The 15,317-nt window shown below is 54.4% G+C and overlaps 1 protein-coding gene and 1 non-coding gene across 3 annotated transcripts; one reads left to right on the forward strand and one right to left on the reverse strand.

Moving 5' to 3' along the window:
- The first annotated feature begins 223 nt into the window (after positions 1 to 223).
- On the forward strand, positions 224 to 14,660 carry RCN3 (reticulocalbin 3). Of its 2 annotated transcripts, none has more exons than XM_008988397.4 (7): positions 224 to 279; positions 705 to 952; positions 5,649 to 5,851; positions 8,236 to 8,408; positions 11,217 to 11,277; positions 12,980 to 13,179; positions 14,142 to 14,660. In XM_008988397.4, exons 2-7 carry the CDS (start codon positions 711 to 713, stop codon positions 14,247 to 14,249), a joined length of 987 nt encoding a protein of 328 aa, XP_008986645.3. In that variant the 5' UTR covers positions 224 to 279; positions 705 to 710; the 3' UTR covers positions 14,250 to 14,660. The 2 variants fall into 2 exon arrangements, with proteins under 2 accessions (XP_008986645.3, XP_008986646.3); XM_008988398.5 differs by having other exon boundaries at positions 12,980 to 13,095.
- On the reverse strand, positions 6,457 to 6,529 carry TRNAK-UUU (transfer RNA lysine (anticodon UUU)). Its single transcript has one exon. It is a non-coding gene; the product is annotated as a tRNA-Lys (tRNA).
- Positions 14,661 to 15,317: the final 657 nt, after the last annotated feature.

A 15,317-nucleotide genomic window follows, 5' to 3' on the forward strand; every position in this document is an offset into this window, starting at 1 on the left:
CTGCCGGGGGTTGTAGTTCTCCCCGGCCGCGTCACTGCGGCGTCGCCCACCCACCTTCCAGGGTCAGGCCGCGCTTTCCTTTGTGGACGTGGCGAGGGGCGCCCACGGCCCTCCCTGCGCTCACTGGCCCCGCCCCGTGGGCGTTCGTGCAAGCTCATTGGTTGGGGGGCGGGGCTCTGCCCTGTCAGAGGCGGGGCCTGACTGGAGAGCGGCTGAATTGGGCATATTTGCGGGAACGCAAAGCGGAGCGTGCAGAGCGTAGCGAAGCTGGATAACGGGGTAAAGGGAGCGGGTAGGGGGCGTCTGTCCAGGGAGGGCGGCTTGGGGCGGCTTGGGTAGAGGATCAGGGTAAGGACTGGGAGCAATCACGGGGAGCCTGCCTGACCTCTTGCTGGCCACAACCATGCCCTGCGCTTTGCGTGGGATGTGGGCCACCTCTCTCCCTGAAATTCCCCCTCGCAGGCCTGGGACCCCCCTGAGCCTCTGTCAGGAGGTTCGGTCCTCCTCATAGGTGGCTTTCCCTCTGAGCACCCCGCCCTCCTTTCCCCCATCGCCCGCCCTTCTTGAGCCCAAAAGTTTGCAGCCAGCTTCCATCTCCGGGTCTTGTCCTTGGTAACCCCTCCACCCTGCCATCCTCCTGCCCCGTGCCTGTCCTCGTCCCTGTAACCCCTCACCCCTGACCCCTGACCTCTGCCACTCCCCAGGGACCAATGATGTGGCGACCATCGCTTTTGCTGCTTCTGTTGCTACTGAGGCACAGGGTGCAGGGGAAGCCGTCCCCTGACGCAGGCCCTCATGGCCAGGGGAGGGTGCACCAGGCGGCCCCCCTGAGCGACGCCCCCCATGATGACGCCCACGGGAACTTCCAGTACGACCATGAGGCTTTCCTGGGACGGGAAGTGGCCAAGGAATTCGACCAACTCACCCCAGAGGAAAGCCAGGCCCGTCTCGGGTAGGAGAGACATGGGGGGGTGGGGCGTGTTCAGAGGTGGGGCTTGGGAGGGAGGCGCAGGGGAATTGACAGGGGTCAGAGAAATGGCGGGGACTGCAGTCAGTTCTTTATGAGAAATCAAAGTCTATCTTCTCTCCCTGGGAAAAACAATTTAAGTTAAAATTTACGCCTGAAGGGCCAGGTGAGGTGGCTCTCGCCTGTAATCCCAGCACTTTGGGAGGCAGAGGCGGGCAGATCACCTGCGGATGGGAGTTTGAGATCAGCCTGACCAATATGGAGAAACCCCATATCTACTAAAAAAAATACAAAATTAGCTGGGCATGGTGGCGCATGCCTGTAATCCCAGCTATTTGGGAGGCTGAGGCAGGAGAATCGCTTGAACCCAAGAGGCAGAGGTCACAGTGAACCGAGGTTGCGCCATTGCACTCCAGCCTGGGCAACAAGAGTGAAACTCCATCTCAAAAAAAAAAAAGAGACCTTTGAGGGCAGCAAAATCTAGGTTTAGATTCTGCCCCTAAGCACTCCTTATTGCTTTGTCCAGACATCTCCCCTCCCCTCTCCTGCTCTGTAAATGGCAGGGACTGGTGTGGAAAATGAGGTTTGGCATGTAAGGAGCCTGGCCAGTGTAGGAAAGTGGCAGAGCTGTGAGTTTCAGGGTGACCTGGCTAGAATGGAACCTTGTCCACCCTCTCTGTCAGGGTGGGAGGGTCAGGGCCTGAGGGCGGGGGGTGGGAGGGGCGGTAGGAGAGCTCCCTTCATCTATGCATCCCCCATTGCTCATTCAGCCCACAAAGCTTTATTGAGTGCCCGCTATGTACCAGGCACTGCTGAAGGTGCGGAAGTCACAACAGCTGACAACAGACAGAAATCTCTGTCCTCCTGAAGTTTACACTGTGGTGAGGAAAGCAGCAGGAAGGCAGTGAGCAGAAAGTGGATCAAATGAAGGTAAATAAAGCAAGAGAGTCAGAAAGTGTGGAGGGAAGAGATTATTGGTGGGGGAGTTGCAATTTGATTTATTCATTTATTGAGACAAATTCTCGCCCTGTTGCCCAGGCAGGAGTGCAGTGATGCAATCTTGGCTTGGTGCAACCTCTGCCTCCCTGGTTCAAGCAATTCTTCTGCCTCAGACTCCCTTGTAGCTAGGATTGCAGGTGCATGCCACGACACCCAGCTAATTTTCTTTTTCTTTTTCTTTCTTTCTTTCTTTTTTTTTTTTTTTTTTTGAGATGAAGTCTCACTCTGTCGTCGCCTGGGCTGGAGTGCAGTGGCATGATCTCAACTCACTGCAAGCTCTGCCTCCGGGGTTCAAGCAATTCTTCTGCCTCAGCCTCCCAAGTACCTGGGACTACAGGCACATGCCACCACGCCTGGCTAATTGTTTTTATTTTTAGTTGAGACAGGGTTTCATTGTGTTGCCCAGGCTGGTCTCGAACTTCTGAGCTCAGGCAGACATCTCGCCTCAGCCTCTCAAAGTGCGAGGATTACAGGAGTGAGCCACTGTACCTGGCCCATGGCCAGCTAATTTTTGTATTTTTAGTAGAGATGGGGTTTCACCATGTTGGCCAGGCGGGTCACAAACTCCTGACCTCAAGTGATCTGCCAGCCTCTGCCTCCCAAAGTGCTGCAATTATAGGCATGAGCCACCTCGCCCAGCCGGAGCTGCAATTTTGAACAGGGAAGCTGGAGAAGGCCTCCATGAAAAGGTGGTATTTGGTCGTTGAGCCATGTGGGTTTCTGAGGGATAGCAATCCAAGCAGACAGAACAGTTCAGTGCAAAGGCCCTGAGGCAGGAGTGAGCTTGGAGTGTCTGAGTGACAGTTCTGAGGCCCGTGTGGCTGGAGCTCAGTGAGAAAAGGGAGACAGTGGGAGGTGAAGGCAGAGAGGGAGCAAAAGGGTTGAGCGTGGTGGTTCATGACTGTAATCCCAGAACTTTGGGAGGCCAAGGCTGGAGGATCGCTTGAGCCCAGGAGTTTAAGACCAGCCTGGGCAACACAGTGAGACCCTGTCTCTAAAAAAAAGAATTTAAAAATACAAAAATTAGCCCTACATGGTGGCATGCACCTGTAGTCCCAGATACTAGGGAGGCTGAGGTGGGAGGATCACTTGGGCCTGCAGTGAGCCAAGATCATGCCACTGCACTTCAGCCTGAGTGACAGAGTCACACCTTGTCTCAAAAAGAGAAAGAAGAGACAGAGAGAGAGAGAGACAGCATGCAAAGGGGGTCAGATCATGCAATGCAAAACCTTTTAGGCCACAGTGAAGATTTAGGCTTTTCTCCGATTGAGAGGAGAGCCACTGAAGAATGTGAGCTGACTTAGGTTTTGAGAGAATCCTGCTGGCTGCAGGGTGGGGAACTGTACGGAACAAGAAGCAGGGAGCCCAGTGAGAAAGTGACTGCAATAGTCCAGGGGGAGGCAAGACAAGGTGACGGCCAGATCAGCGCGGAGACACTGGCAGTGGGCCCCAGGACTGTTGGCTGGGAGATTGTGCTGGGATGGGCATGGGGGAAGGAGGGATGGAGAAGGAAGGGCAGTGATAGGTTAGCACAGTTAGCTTAGCACTAATGGCAACGCCGGGCATTGTACTAAGTGCTTTATTATTATTATTATTATTATTATTATTATTTTGAGACAGGGTCTTACTCTGTTACCCACGGTGGAGCGCAGTGGCTCGATCTCGGCTCACTGCAATCTCCGCCTCCCAGGTTTAAGCAATTCTTCTGCCTCAGCATGTCTAGTAGCTGGGATTAGAGGCACCCACCACTGTGCCCAGCTAATTTTTATATTTTTAGAAGAGACTGGGTTTCACCATGTTGGCCAGGCTGCTCTTGAACTCCTGACCTCAGGTGATCCGCCCGCCTTGGCCTCCCAAAGTGCTGGGATTATACGCGTGGATTACAATCCACAATGCCTGGCCCCAGCCTATTATTATTATTATTTATTTATTTATTTATTTTTTTTTGAGACGGAGTTTCGCTTTTGTTACCCAGGCTGGAGTGCAGTGGCACTATCTCAGCTGACTGCAACCTCTGCCACCCGGATTCAAGGAATTCTCCCGCCTCAGCCTCCCGAGTAACTGGGATTTCAGGTGCACACCACCACACCCAGCTAATTTTTGTATTTTTAGTAGAGACGGGTGTCACCTTGTTGGCCAGGCTGGTCTGAAACGCCTGATCTCAAGTGATCTGCCCATCTCAGCTTCCCAAAGTGCTGGGATTACAGGCACGAGCCACTGCACCCGGCCTGTCCTAAATGCTTTCGCAGCCTGACTCATTTATTCCCCACAACCGCCCTTTTGGGGTAGGTATGATTATTTTCTCTGCATTTTACAGAGGGGTAACAGGCACAGAGAGGTTAAGTCACTTGCCCGCAGTCACATAGCCAGGAAGAAAAAGTGGTCAGATTTGGACCTAAAATGTTTGGCTGTGAAACCCACGCTCTTAGCAGCAGGAACCTCAGAGAAGGGTGTGAGTCCAGGAACAGAGTCGGCCCCTGAAAGACCCGAGCAGAGACCGCCTGGTGCGGGAGTGGGGATGGTGACTCAAGCAGGGCTGGAGAAGGCTCTGCTGTCTCGGATTTTCAAATTTAGGGAGGGGGCCCTGGGAGCCTGAGGACGGTGACAGGGAGGAGGGCTCCATATGGTCTCTTTTAATTAGAGATTGGGCCTGGCAGGGCGCCACCAAGGGAGGAGAGAGGGGCCAGGGAGCTGACAGGCGTTGCCCAAGAGAAGGGGCGACATGGAACCTAAAGTGCCTTGACAAGCCAAGGGGAGGGGCACTGAAGCCCGGCGGATCATGGAGAGGGGTAGAGGGAGACCCAGTTGGGGGTGATGGTCCTCGGGCAGTGCCTGACTCGGCCAGGAGCAGGTGGGGGAAAGCCACAGTGCGTGGCACATGGCAAAGCTGGAGGGAGAGGAGCCTGAAATTGACACGCGCATTCCCGGTAAGGGGGCGGGGCATGGGGCGGGGCGGGGCATGGGGCGGGGTCGGCCCTGAGTTGGCGGGGTGTGGCCGTGGCTGTGGAGTGCAGTGGCGCGATCTCGGCTCACTGCGACCTCCGCCTCCCAGGTTCAAGCGATTCTCCTGCCTCAGCCTCCTAAGTAGCTGGGATTACAGGCGCCTGCCACCACGTTCAGCTAATTTTTTTTTTTTTTTTTGTATTTTTAGTAAAGACGGGGTTTCACTATTTTAGTCAGGCTGGTCTCAAACTCCTGACCTCGTGATCCGCCCGCTTTGGCCTCCAAAAGTGCTGGGATTACAGGCGTGAGCCTCCGCGCCCGGCCCAGAGTCAGTCTTGGAATAGGGCTCCCTGGCAAGAGGCGCAGTGCGACGCCGCTCTCCCTGTCCCCACCCCAGCTCAGCCTAGCGAGAGGTGCGGCGCGTGCAGGCAGAGGGCGGGGCCGGCGCGGAGAGGGTGACCCTTGATCGTCGTAGGTTCCTTCCCTGCAGTGCTCCCGGCTGGCCCGCTGGTTCTCGGGAAGGGCATGACTCGTCCCGGGGTTGGACTCTAGGCTAAGGGAAGGGGTCCTGCGGTGGGCTTGGTCCCGAATTGACACGCGCGCCTCCCCATTCGTCCGCGGACCGTGGACTGCATTTTCAGCCCCAGACCAGATGTGCCCTGGGGGCGGGACCCCGTGTGAGGGGGGGGGGGACTGGGGGCGGGGCCAGGGACTGACAAGTGCCCGCCCCCGCTCGCAGGAGGATCGTGGACCGCATGGACCGCGCGGGGGACGGCGACGGCTGGGTGTCGCTGGCCGAGCTTCGCTCGTGGATCGCGCACACGCAGCAGCGGCACATACGGGACTCGGTGAGCGCGGCCTGGGACACGTACGACACGGACCGCGACGGGCGTGTGGGTTGGGAGGAGCTGCGCAACGCCACCTATGGCCACTACGCGCCCGGTACGCGGCGAGCCCCCGACCCTGCACCCCACACACCGTGACCCTGACCTTCTGGACCGCCTCGTTCTGAGAACCCTGAATCCATTTACCCAGAGTCCCTGGCCCCTGACTAGGCTCTACCCACTTACGGCCCCATCGCTCTCAGTTCCCCAGCCTCTCACTTCAGGCTTCTCTTTGTTGTGCCTATTTGTTCGTTTTTCTGGTATTTAGCTGCATGCTAAAAATGACTTTTTTTTTTTTTTTTTTTTTTTGAGACGGAGTTTCGCTCTTGTTGCCCAGGCTGGAGTGCAATGGCGCGATCTCGGCTCACTGCAACCTCCGCCTCCTGGGTTCAGGCAATTCTCCTGCCTCAGCCTCCTGAGTAGCTGGGATTACAGGCACGCGCCACCGTGCCCAGCTAATTTTTTTTTTTTTTTTTTTTTGCATTTTTAGTAGAGACAGGGTTTCACCAGGTTGACCAGGATGGTCTCGATCTCTTGACCTCGTGATCCACCCGCCTCCGCCTCCCAAAGTGCTGGGATTACAGGCTTGAGCCACCGCGCTCGGCCAAAAATGATTTTTTTTCAAACATGAAGTCAGAATTAGGTGCTAAAAGCCCCTGAACACACCCAAACAGGGACTTGAACCCTGGACCCTCAGATTAAAAGTCCAAAGTTCTACCAACTGAGCTACCCAGGTTCCCTTCAGGATTTTTAATTCTGGGACCCACCGCCTCTATGACACCATGACTAGGGGACTAATGCCTAGTCATCCTGACCCCTGACCTCTGTGACCTCTCATCCTGAGACCCCCAAAGCCAGTTACCCTGCCCCTGACTCTCAGATCCCTCCTTTCTGTCCCAAGCCCAGCCCCAGTGCCTCCCTGCCCCACACGTAGCCCTTATTCTCTCCCTCCTCTCCTCTCCGTCTCTGTCACCAGCCTCCCCGTCCAGCCTGTCCTCCACAGGGCTCCAGGGGGTGGTCGTCACACCCAGCACTGACTTTGCCCCTGCCTGGCTCATGGCTCTCCCTGGCCCCCCAGGAGACGGTCCCACTCCTCAGCCAGGATGTCTCCACCTGCAGCTTTGTTTTTCTGCATTTTCTGCACCAAATGGATGCTTCTGAACCCACCACACTCCTCTTCACATGGGCCTCTGATGACAATGCCCTTCCCCTCCTCTCTGTCAAACCATCTGAGCCCCTGTTATCACAGCGGCCGTCTGGAGCCAAATGGGCTGCTGTCATCTCAGAGGCCACCATTGGATCACTTATTTCTTCTCTCTGAAAATCAGCTCTTGCATTCAGAAAGTAGAATAAACGGGCCGGGTGCGGTGGCTCACGCCTGTAATCCCAGCACTTTGGGAGGCCGAGGCAGGCAGATCACAAGGTCAGGAGATAGAGACCATCCTGGTTTAACACAGTGAAACCCTGTCTCTACAGAAAATACAAAAAATTAGCTGGGCGTGGTGGCACATGCCTGTAGTCCCCGCTACTTGGGAGGCTGAGGCAGGAGAATTGCTTGAACCCAAGAGGCGGAGGTTGCAGTGAGCCGAGATTGCGCCACTCCACTCCAGCCTGGGCGACAGAGTGAGACACCCTCTCAAAAAAACAAAGTACAGTAAGTGGAAAAACCCACTGTATGTGATTTTTGTGACGATTAAATGAAATATCGTATATAAAGAGCTTAGCATATAGAATCTCGCACAAGTTAGCTAATTTATTGTGTGGATATCGTGTTATATAGCCCAGGTGCAATAGCTTACTCCTGTAATCCAGAATCTTGGGAGGCTGAGGCAGGTGGATCACTTGAACTCAGGAGGCAGAAGTTGCAGTGAGCTGAGATCATGCCACCGCACTCCAGCCTGGGCCACAGAGGGAGAAAAATAAAATAATATAATGTTATCTAATGTATTATACATTACATACTTATATAATAAATAAATATATATATACAAATTATATATATATATATATCGATACATACTTTTTTTTTTTTTTTTTGAGACAGAGTTTCACTTTTGTTACCCAGGCTGGAGTGCAATGCCGTGATCTCAGCTCACCGCAACCTCCGCCTCCTGGGTTCAAGCAATTCTCCTGCCTCAGCCTCCTGAGTAGCTGGGACTACAGGCACGCACCACCATGCCCAGCTAATTTTTTGTATTTTTAGTAGAGATGGGGTTTCACCATGTTGGTCAGGCTGGTCTCGATCTCTAGACCTCATGATCTGCCCGCCTCAGCCTCCCAAAGTGCTGGGATTACAGGCGTGAGCTGCCGCGCCCAGCCTATTGATATATACTTATTAACTCCACAGAAGTCTTTGTGCCCCAAGTAGGATTTGCTTTGTCCTTGTTTTAACCTGTGCTTCCTCATTTAAAGTTCATCTCACTGAGACCTGTCCTTCCCCAGGTGAAGAATTTCACGACTTGGAGGATGCAGAGACCTACAAGAAGATGCTGGCTCGGGACGAGCGGCGTTTCCGGGTGGCGGATCAGGATGGGGACTCGATGGCCACTCGGGAGGAGCTGACGGCTTTCCTGCACCCCGAGGAGTTCCCTCACATGCGGGACATTGTGATTGCTGTGAGTGGCGGCTGGGGGACCCTGCCCCCCACACCCTTCCAGGGACTCAGGCTTCCCATCCCAGGACCTACTTCCCGGCGCCAACCTGGGGGCAGGTAGTCACCCAGCTGTCCTGCATCTTCCTAGGCCACAAACGCAGGTCAGGGGAGGGTGACCTTTCCCACCTCTACTCCCAGATGCCTGGGGTCTGATCTCTCCTCGTCAGGCCTCCCCATCCCTGTGCTTGCATTTGGGGTCCAGGCCCCCAGCCTTCCCTCAGACAGGCACATCCACATTCCCAGAAGTTCCTCAGGAACCCCAACCCAGGCGGAGCCCCAGGAAATCCTCAGCCCCCCACGTGGTTCCTCATCTTCTTCTCTTTTTTGTGAGATAGAGTTTCGCTCTTACTGCCTAGGCTGGAGTACAGTGGCCTAATCTCAGCTCAGCGCAACTGTGGCCTCCCAGATTCGAGCAATTCTTCTGCCTCAACTCTGCCTCAGTCTCCTGAGTGGCTGGGACTACAGGTGTGCATCACCACACCCGGCTAATTTTTGTAGTTTTAGTAGAGACGGGTTTTCTCCGTGATGGCCAAGGTGGTTTCAAACTGCTAACCTCGAGATCCACCCACCTCAGCCCCCCAAAATGCTGGAATTACAGGTGTGAGCCACCATGCTTGACCTATTCCTTCATAATTTTTTTTTTTTTTTGCCAAAATGTGCTTTGTTCTTTTCTATTCTTTTTTGAGATGGCGTTTTGCTCTTGACACCCAGGCTGGAGTGCAATCTCAGCTCACTGCAACGTCCATCTCCCAGGTTCAAGCAGTTCTTCTGCCTCAATCTCCCATGAACTGGGATTACAGGCATGTACCACCACACCTGGCTAATTTTGTTTTTTGTTTTGTTTTGTTTTTGAGACAGAGTTTCACTCTGTCACCCAGGCTGGAGTGCAGTGGCATGATCTCGGCTCACTGCAACCTCCCCCTCCTGGGTTCAAGCAGTTCTGCCTCTGCCTCCTGAGTAGCTGGGATTACAGGTGCGTCACCATGCCTGGCTAATTTTTTTTTTGCATTTTTATAGAGATTGGGTTTCACCACGTTGGCTAGGCTGGTCTTGAACCCCTGACCTCAGGTGATCCATCCACCTCAGCCTCCCAAAGTACTAGGATTACGAGTGTGAGCCACCACGCCTGGCAATTTTGTATTTTTTTTTTTTTTTTTTTAGTAGAGAAGGGGTTTCACCATATTGACCAGGTTAGTCTTGAACTCCTGACCTGAGGCATTCTGCCCACCTCAGCCTTCCAAAGGGCTGGGATTACAGGCGTGAGCCACTGTGCCTGGCTCCAAAATGTGCTTTGTTCTATAGAATAAGACTTTTTTTTCTTTCTTTCTTTCTTTTTTTTTTTTTTTTTTTTTTTTTTCTTTTAAGACAGGGCCTCACTCTGTCACCCAGGCTCTAGGGCAGTGGCCCGATCTTGGCTCACTGCAACCTCAAACTCCTGGGCTCAAGCGATCCTCTCACTTCAGCCTCCCGAGAAGCTGGGACCACCAGGCACAAGCCACCATGTCTGGCTAGTTTTTAAGTTTTGTGTAGAGACAGGGTCTCAGCATGTTGCCCGGGCTAGTCTTGAAATCCTGGACTGCAGCAACCCTCCTGCTTCAGCCCCCAAAGTGCTGGGATTAGGGGCGTGAGACCCGCAGTCTTACAGTGAATGAGTTTGGACTTAAAGGGGGGAACAAAAGTTGTTTTGCTAAAGAAAGGCATAAAAAACAAGGAAGAGAGGTGTCAGAAGAACCCTCAAAGTCCACCATGTTCACACATAAAGCAGAGGTGGGCGCCGGGCGCAGTGGCTCACACCTGTAATCCCAGCACTTTGGGAGGCCGAGGCAGGTGGATCACATGAGGTCAGGAGTTTGAGACCAGCCTGGGCAACATAGTGAAACCCCGTCTCAACTAAAAAATACAAAAGTTAGCTGGGCACTTGACAGGTGCCTGTAATTAATCCCAGCTACTCGGGAGGCTGAGGCAGGAGAATTGCTTGAACCCAGGAGGCAGTTGCAGTGAGCCGAGATTGTGCTTGCACTCCAGCCTGGGCGACAGAGTAAGAGTCCATCTCAAAAAAATAAAAAGGCGGGGCGAGGTGGCTCATACCTGCAATCCCAGCACTTGGCCTTGGGAGGCCGAGGTGGGTGGATCACAAGGTCAAGATATCGAGATCATCCTGGCCAACATGGAGAAACCCCGTCTCAACTAAAAATACAAAAATTAGCCAAGCATCTTGGCTTGCACCTGTAGTCCCAGCTACTGGGGAGGCTGAGGCAGGAGAATCGTTTGAACCCGGGAGGTGGAGGTTGCAGTAAGCCGAGATCATGCCACTGCACTCCAGCCTGGGTTACAGAGCGAGAGTCTGTCTCAAAAATAAAATACAATAATAAAAAGAAACAAAGAAAGAAAGAGAGAGAAAGCAAGCAAGCAAGCAGAGGTGAATCTGCTAAATGTGAAGGAGCTTTTCCCCTTTAAGGGGGTTTGCTGGGGCTTAAGTTTTTAGGGACCCAGATCAGCTCTCCTTGTGTGCGACACACCTGTGCATCGCTGGACACTGGGGCCCCCGGGCTCTGGCCCCCGGGATGTAAGTAGTGCCTGTATCATCGTAACATCCCCGAAAGTCCCCAGATTTCCCACATGCTGCCTGTGGAGTCTGCTCTACTGCCTGCCCGCCACAGCTGACTGGAGCTAGATTTCCAAGAAAACCTCACCCTCTTACCCCAGGGGTCCAGTCTTCTCCAGGGGCAAGGGACATCGGCCCTCGGCCTCAATGCCTCTCCCTTCCCAGGAAACCCTGGAGGACCTGGACAGAAACAAAGATGGCTATGTCCAGGTGGAAGAGTACATCGGTGAGTGTGCCCCTGTTTCCTCCCGGGGCGCCTCTCCTCACTCGGGCAGGGCAGGGTTGGTGGGGGCAGCCAGATGTACATCACCCATCAGAGAGCATGGCCCTCAGACATGGGGGCAGGGGCGCTGCTTGAGTTCATGCAGCCACCCAACATTTATTGAGCACCTACTGTGTGCCAGGCCCAGGAAACACTTATTGAGCACCTACTGCATACGGGCTACAGTTAAATTACAGCAGGGTGGAGGCTACAGCAGATAATAACACAGAAAACGTCCCTTCTTGGGGGTCTGGAGTTTTTTTGGAGTTTCGCTCTTGTCACCCAGGCTGGAGTGCAGTGGCGCAATATCTCTGCTCACTGCAACCACCGTCTCCCAGGTTCAAGTGATTCTTCTGCCTCAGCCTCCGGAGTGACTGGGATTACAGGCATGCACCACCACACCCAGCTAATTTTGTATTTTTAGTAGAGAGGGGGTTTCTCCATGTTGGTCAGGCTGGTCTCGAACTCCCGACCTCAGGTGATCCACCCGCCTCGGCCTCCCAAAGTGCTGGGATTACAGGTATGAGCCACCGCGCCCTGCTGGGGTTCTGGAAATCTACAGAATCAAGGCTCAGGGACTGTGTTGAGTATAGGTGGGGGGTCGGGAGGCTGGTCTTGAAGCTGCGTCTGCACGGCGAACACTTTGCTTGCTGTTACATGGGATGTTGGGGGAACCCACACAAGACCCCCAAGTTCTCCCTGGGTCCCTGCCACTGTCCCTGCCCCTAGGGGGCAAAAAACTTAGTTAAGGAGAAGGCAAACAAGGAATTTTTGCTTATTTGTTTGTTTGTTTGAGGCGGAGTCTTGCTCTGTCACCCAGGCTGGAGTGCAGTGGTGTGATCTTGGCTCACTGCAACCTCCACCTCTTGGGCTCAAACGATTCTCCTGCCTCAGCCTCCTGAGTAGCTGGGATTACAGGTGCCCACCACCACGCCTAGCTAATTTTTGTATTTTTAGTGGAGACGGGATTTCACCATGTTGGCCAGGGTGGTCTGGAACTCCCAACCTCAGGTGATCTGCCCATCTTGGCCTCTCAGAGTGCTGGGATTACCGGCATGAGCCACCATTTCCAGCCAACAATTTTCTCTTCTTAAGAGATGGGGTCTTGGCCCGGTGTGGTGGCTCAGGCTTGTAATCCCAGCAGTTTGGAAGGCCAAGGCGGGCGGATCATGAGGTCAGGAGTTTGAGAACAGCCTGGCCAGTATGGTGAAACCCCGTCTCTACTATTAATACAAAAATTAGCCAAGCATGGTGGTGCACACCTGTAGTACCAGCTACTCGGGAGGCCGAGGCAGAAGAATCACTTGAACTTGGGAGGTGGAGGTTGCAGTGAGCGGAGATCTCACCACTGCACTCCAGCCTGGGCAATAAGAGTGAAAATGTCTTAAAAAAAAAAAGGAGAGAGAGAGAGAAAGAAAGAAAGAAGGAAGAAATTGATCAATCATTCAATCAACCAATCAAATGAATTTCGCCTGTAACAAATGATTGCTTTTTTAAGTCAGGTGTTGTTACTAATTCCATTGAAACAGGAGACAGCTGAGGCGAGGGAGAGGGTCCTGAGTTGCTCCAGGGCCTGGGTCAGGAAGTATCAGAGCCGGGATGGGCCCCCAGCTCCACTAGACTCCCAGAGCTGCGCCTGACCTTGCGCTCTCTGTCTCGGTCCCAGCGGATCTGTACACAGCCGAGCCCGGGGAGGAGGAGCCGGCGTGGGTGCAGACAGAGAGGCAGCAGTTCCGGGACTTCCGGGATCTGAACAAGGACGGCCACCTGGACGGGAATGAGGTGGGCTACTGGGTCCTGCCCCCTGCCCAGGACCAGCCCCTGGTGGAAGCCAACCACCTGCTGCACGAGAGCGACACAGACAAGGTGCAGTGACGGGGCCTGGAGGAGCGGGTGGGCAGCGAGGACAGCGCCCAGAAATGAGCGGGACCTGGGCCTGCAGCTGGGTGTCCCTGTTAGGTGGGATAAAAAAAGAGGGACAGTCAGGGCAAGGTGGCTCACACCTGTAATCCTAGCACTTTGGGAGGCTGAGGCGGGCAGATCACCTGAGGTCGGGAGTTCTGGAATTCTACAGAATCAAGGCTCAGGGACTGTGTTGAGTATAGGTGGGGGGTCGGGAGGCTGGTCTTGAAGCTGCGTCTGCACAGCGAACACTTTGCTTGCTGTTACATGGGATGTTGGGGAACCCACACAAGACCCCCAAGTTCTCCCTGGGTCCCTGCCACTGTCCCTGCCCCTAGGGGGCAAAAAACTTAAGGAGAAGGCAAACAAGGAATTTTTATTTGTTTGTTTGTTTGAGACGGAGTCTTGCTCTGTTGCCCAGGCTGGAGTGCAGCCCAGCCTGTCGCCGAGACCAGCCTGACCAACGGGGAGAATCCTGTCTCTATAAAAAATACAAAATTAGCCAGGTCTGGTGGCACATGCCTGTAATCCCAGCTATTCGGGAGGCAGTGGCAGGAGAATTGCTTGCACCTGGGAGGTGGAGGTTGCGGTGAGCCGAGATGGCACCATTACACTTCAGTCTCGGTGACAAAGTGAGACTTTGCCTCAAAAAAAAAAAAAAAAAAAAAAAAGGGAGACACAGACACAGAGGAAAAGAGAGAAGACAGAGACTCGGGGGGTGGACAGAGACCCAGAGAGAGAGGGACAGAGACCCAGAGAGAGAGGGGGACAGAGACCCAGAGAGAGAGGGACAGAGACCCAGAGAGAGAGAGAGGGGGACAGACCCAGAGAGAAGGGTCCCAGGGACATGGGGACACACTTGGCTGCAGGGAGGGCTTTTGCAAGCAGGGCGTGTTGTCCCCTCTGAGCTGTGGCCCTCCCTCCAGGACGGGCGGCTGAGCAAAGCGGAGATCCTGGGCAACTGGAACATGTTTGTGGGCAGCCAGGCCACCAACTACGGCGAGGACCTGACCCGGCACCATGACGAGCTGTGAGCCCCATGTGCCCGCTATAGCCTTGCGGGGCACGCAGTGACCTTAGCAGGGGCTGCCGTGGTCCAGCCCCTCCTTGTCCAGGCCCCGCAGGAGGCAGATGCAGTCCCTGGCGTTCCCTGCCTTTGGGCTCTCATGGACCCCCTGGGTGGCCTTCTGTCCCCGTGACACCCCCAGCCCCAGAAGGGGCCCTCACCATCCCAGAGGATAAGTGACACGTATTTCTGACTGGCTGTCTCCCAGCCCAGACCCAGGGACCCTGGCCCCAAGCTCAGCCCCTGAGAACCTCCACCAACCCCTCCGGCTCCCAATCTGAGCCACCACAACAGACTGAGAAACTCCACGCCCTGCCCTCTCCTGCCTGGCCCTGGGCACCTCCTCTCTGCCAGGAGCCAATAAAAGGCAGCGGCGGGACCTTTCGTGTCTGTCTGTGTCTGTCTGTCTCTGTGAAGGGGAGAGGGGCCCCGGAGATGGTTTGGGGGCTGAGGCACACAGTTGGGGACCAGGCATTTGAAGGAGGCGTGCTGGGTACTGGCAGGGTTGGAGGGCATTCCTAGGTATAAAAAAGAAAACATGGCTGGGTGCGGTGGCTCACACCTGTAATCCCAGCACTCTGGGAGCCCGAGGCGGGCGGATCATGAGATCAGGAGTTTGAGACCAGTCTGGTCAACATAGTGAAACCCCATTTCTACTAAAAATATAAAAGATTAGCCGGATGCAGTGGCGGGCACCTGTAATCCCAGCTGCTCTCCTGCTACTGAGGCAGGAGAATCACTTCAACCCAGGAGGCAGAGGTTGCAGTGAGCTGAGATTGTGCCACTGCACTCCAGCCTGGGCGACAGAGCAAGACTGTCTCAAAACAAAACAAAAAACAAATTGGGCCGGGCGCGGTGGCTCACACCTGTAATCCCAGCACTTTGGGAGGCTGAGGTGGGTGGATTACAAGGTCAGGAGTTCAAGACCAGCCTGGCCAAATGGTGAAACCCCGTCTCTACTAAAAATATAAAAATTAGCCAGGCATGGTGGCGCATGCCTATAATCCCAGCTACTCCGGAGGCCAAGGCAGGAGAA

The sequence above is a fragment of the Callithrix jacchus genome, chromosome 22, assembly GCF_049354715.1.
Source record: "Callithrix jacchus isolate 240 chromosome 22, calJac240_pri, whole genome shotgun sequence".
NCBI lineage: Eukaryota > Metazoa > Chordata > Mammalia > Primates > Cebidae > Callithrix > Callithrix jacchus.

Bases quoted from the DNA above. Each gene is read 5' to 3' on its own strand.
- RCN3 (XM_008988397.4), top strand. From the start codon at position 711: ATGATGTGGCGACCATCGCTTTTGCTGCTTCTGTTGCTACTGAGGCAC. The intron at 953-5,648 runs GTAGGAGAGACA...CCCCGCTCGCAG, and splicing joins GAAAGCCAGGCCCGTCTCGG to GAGGATCGTGGACCGCATGG. The intron at 11,278-12,979 runs GTGAGTGTGCCC...TCTCGGTCCCAG, and splicing joins CCAGGTGGAAGAGTACATCG to CGGATCTGTACACAGCCGAG.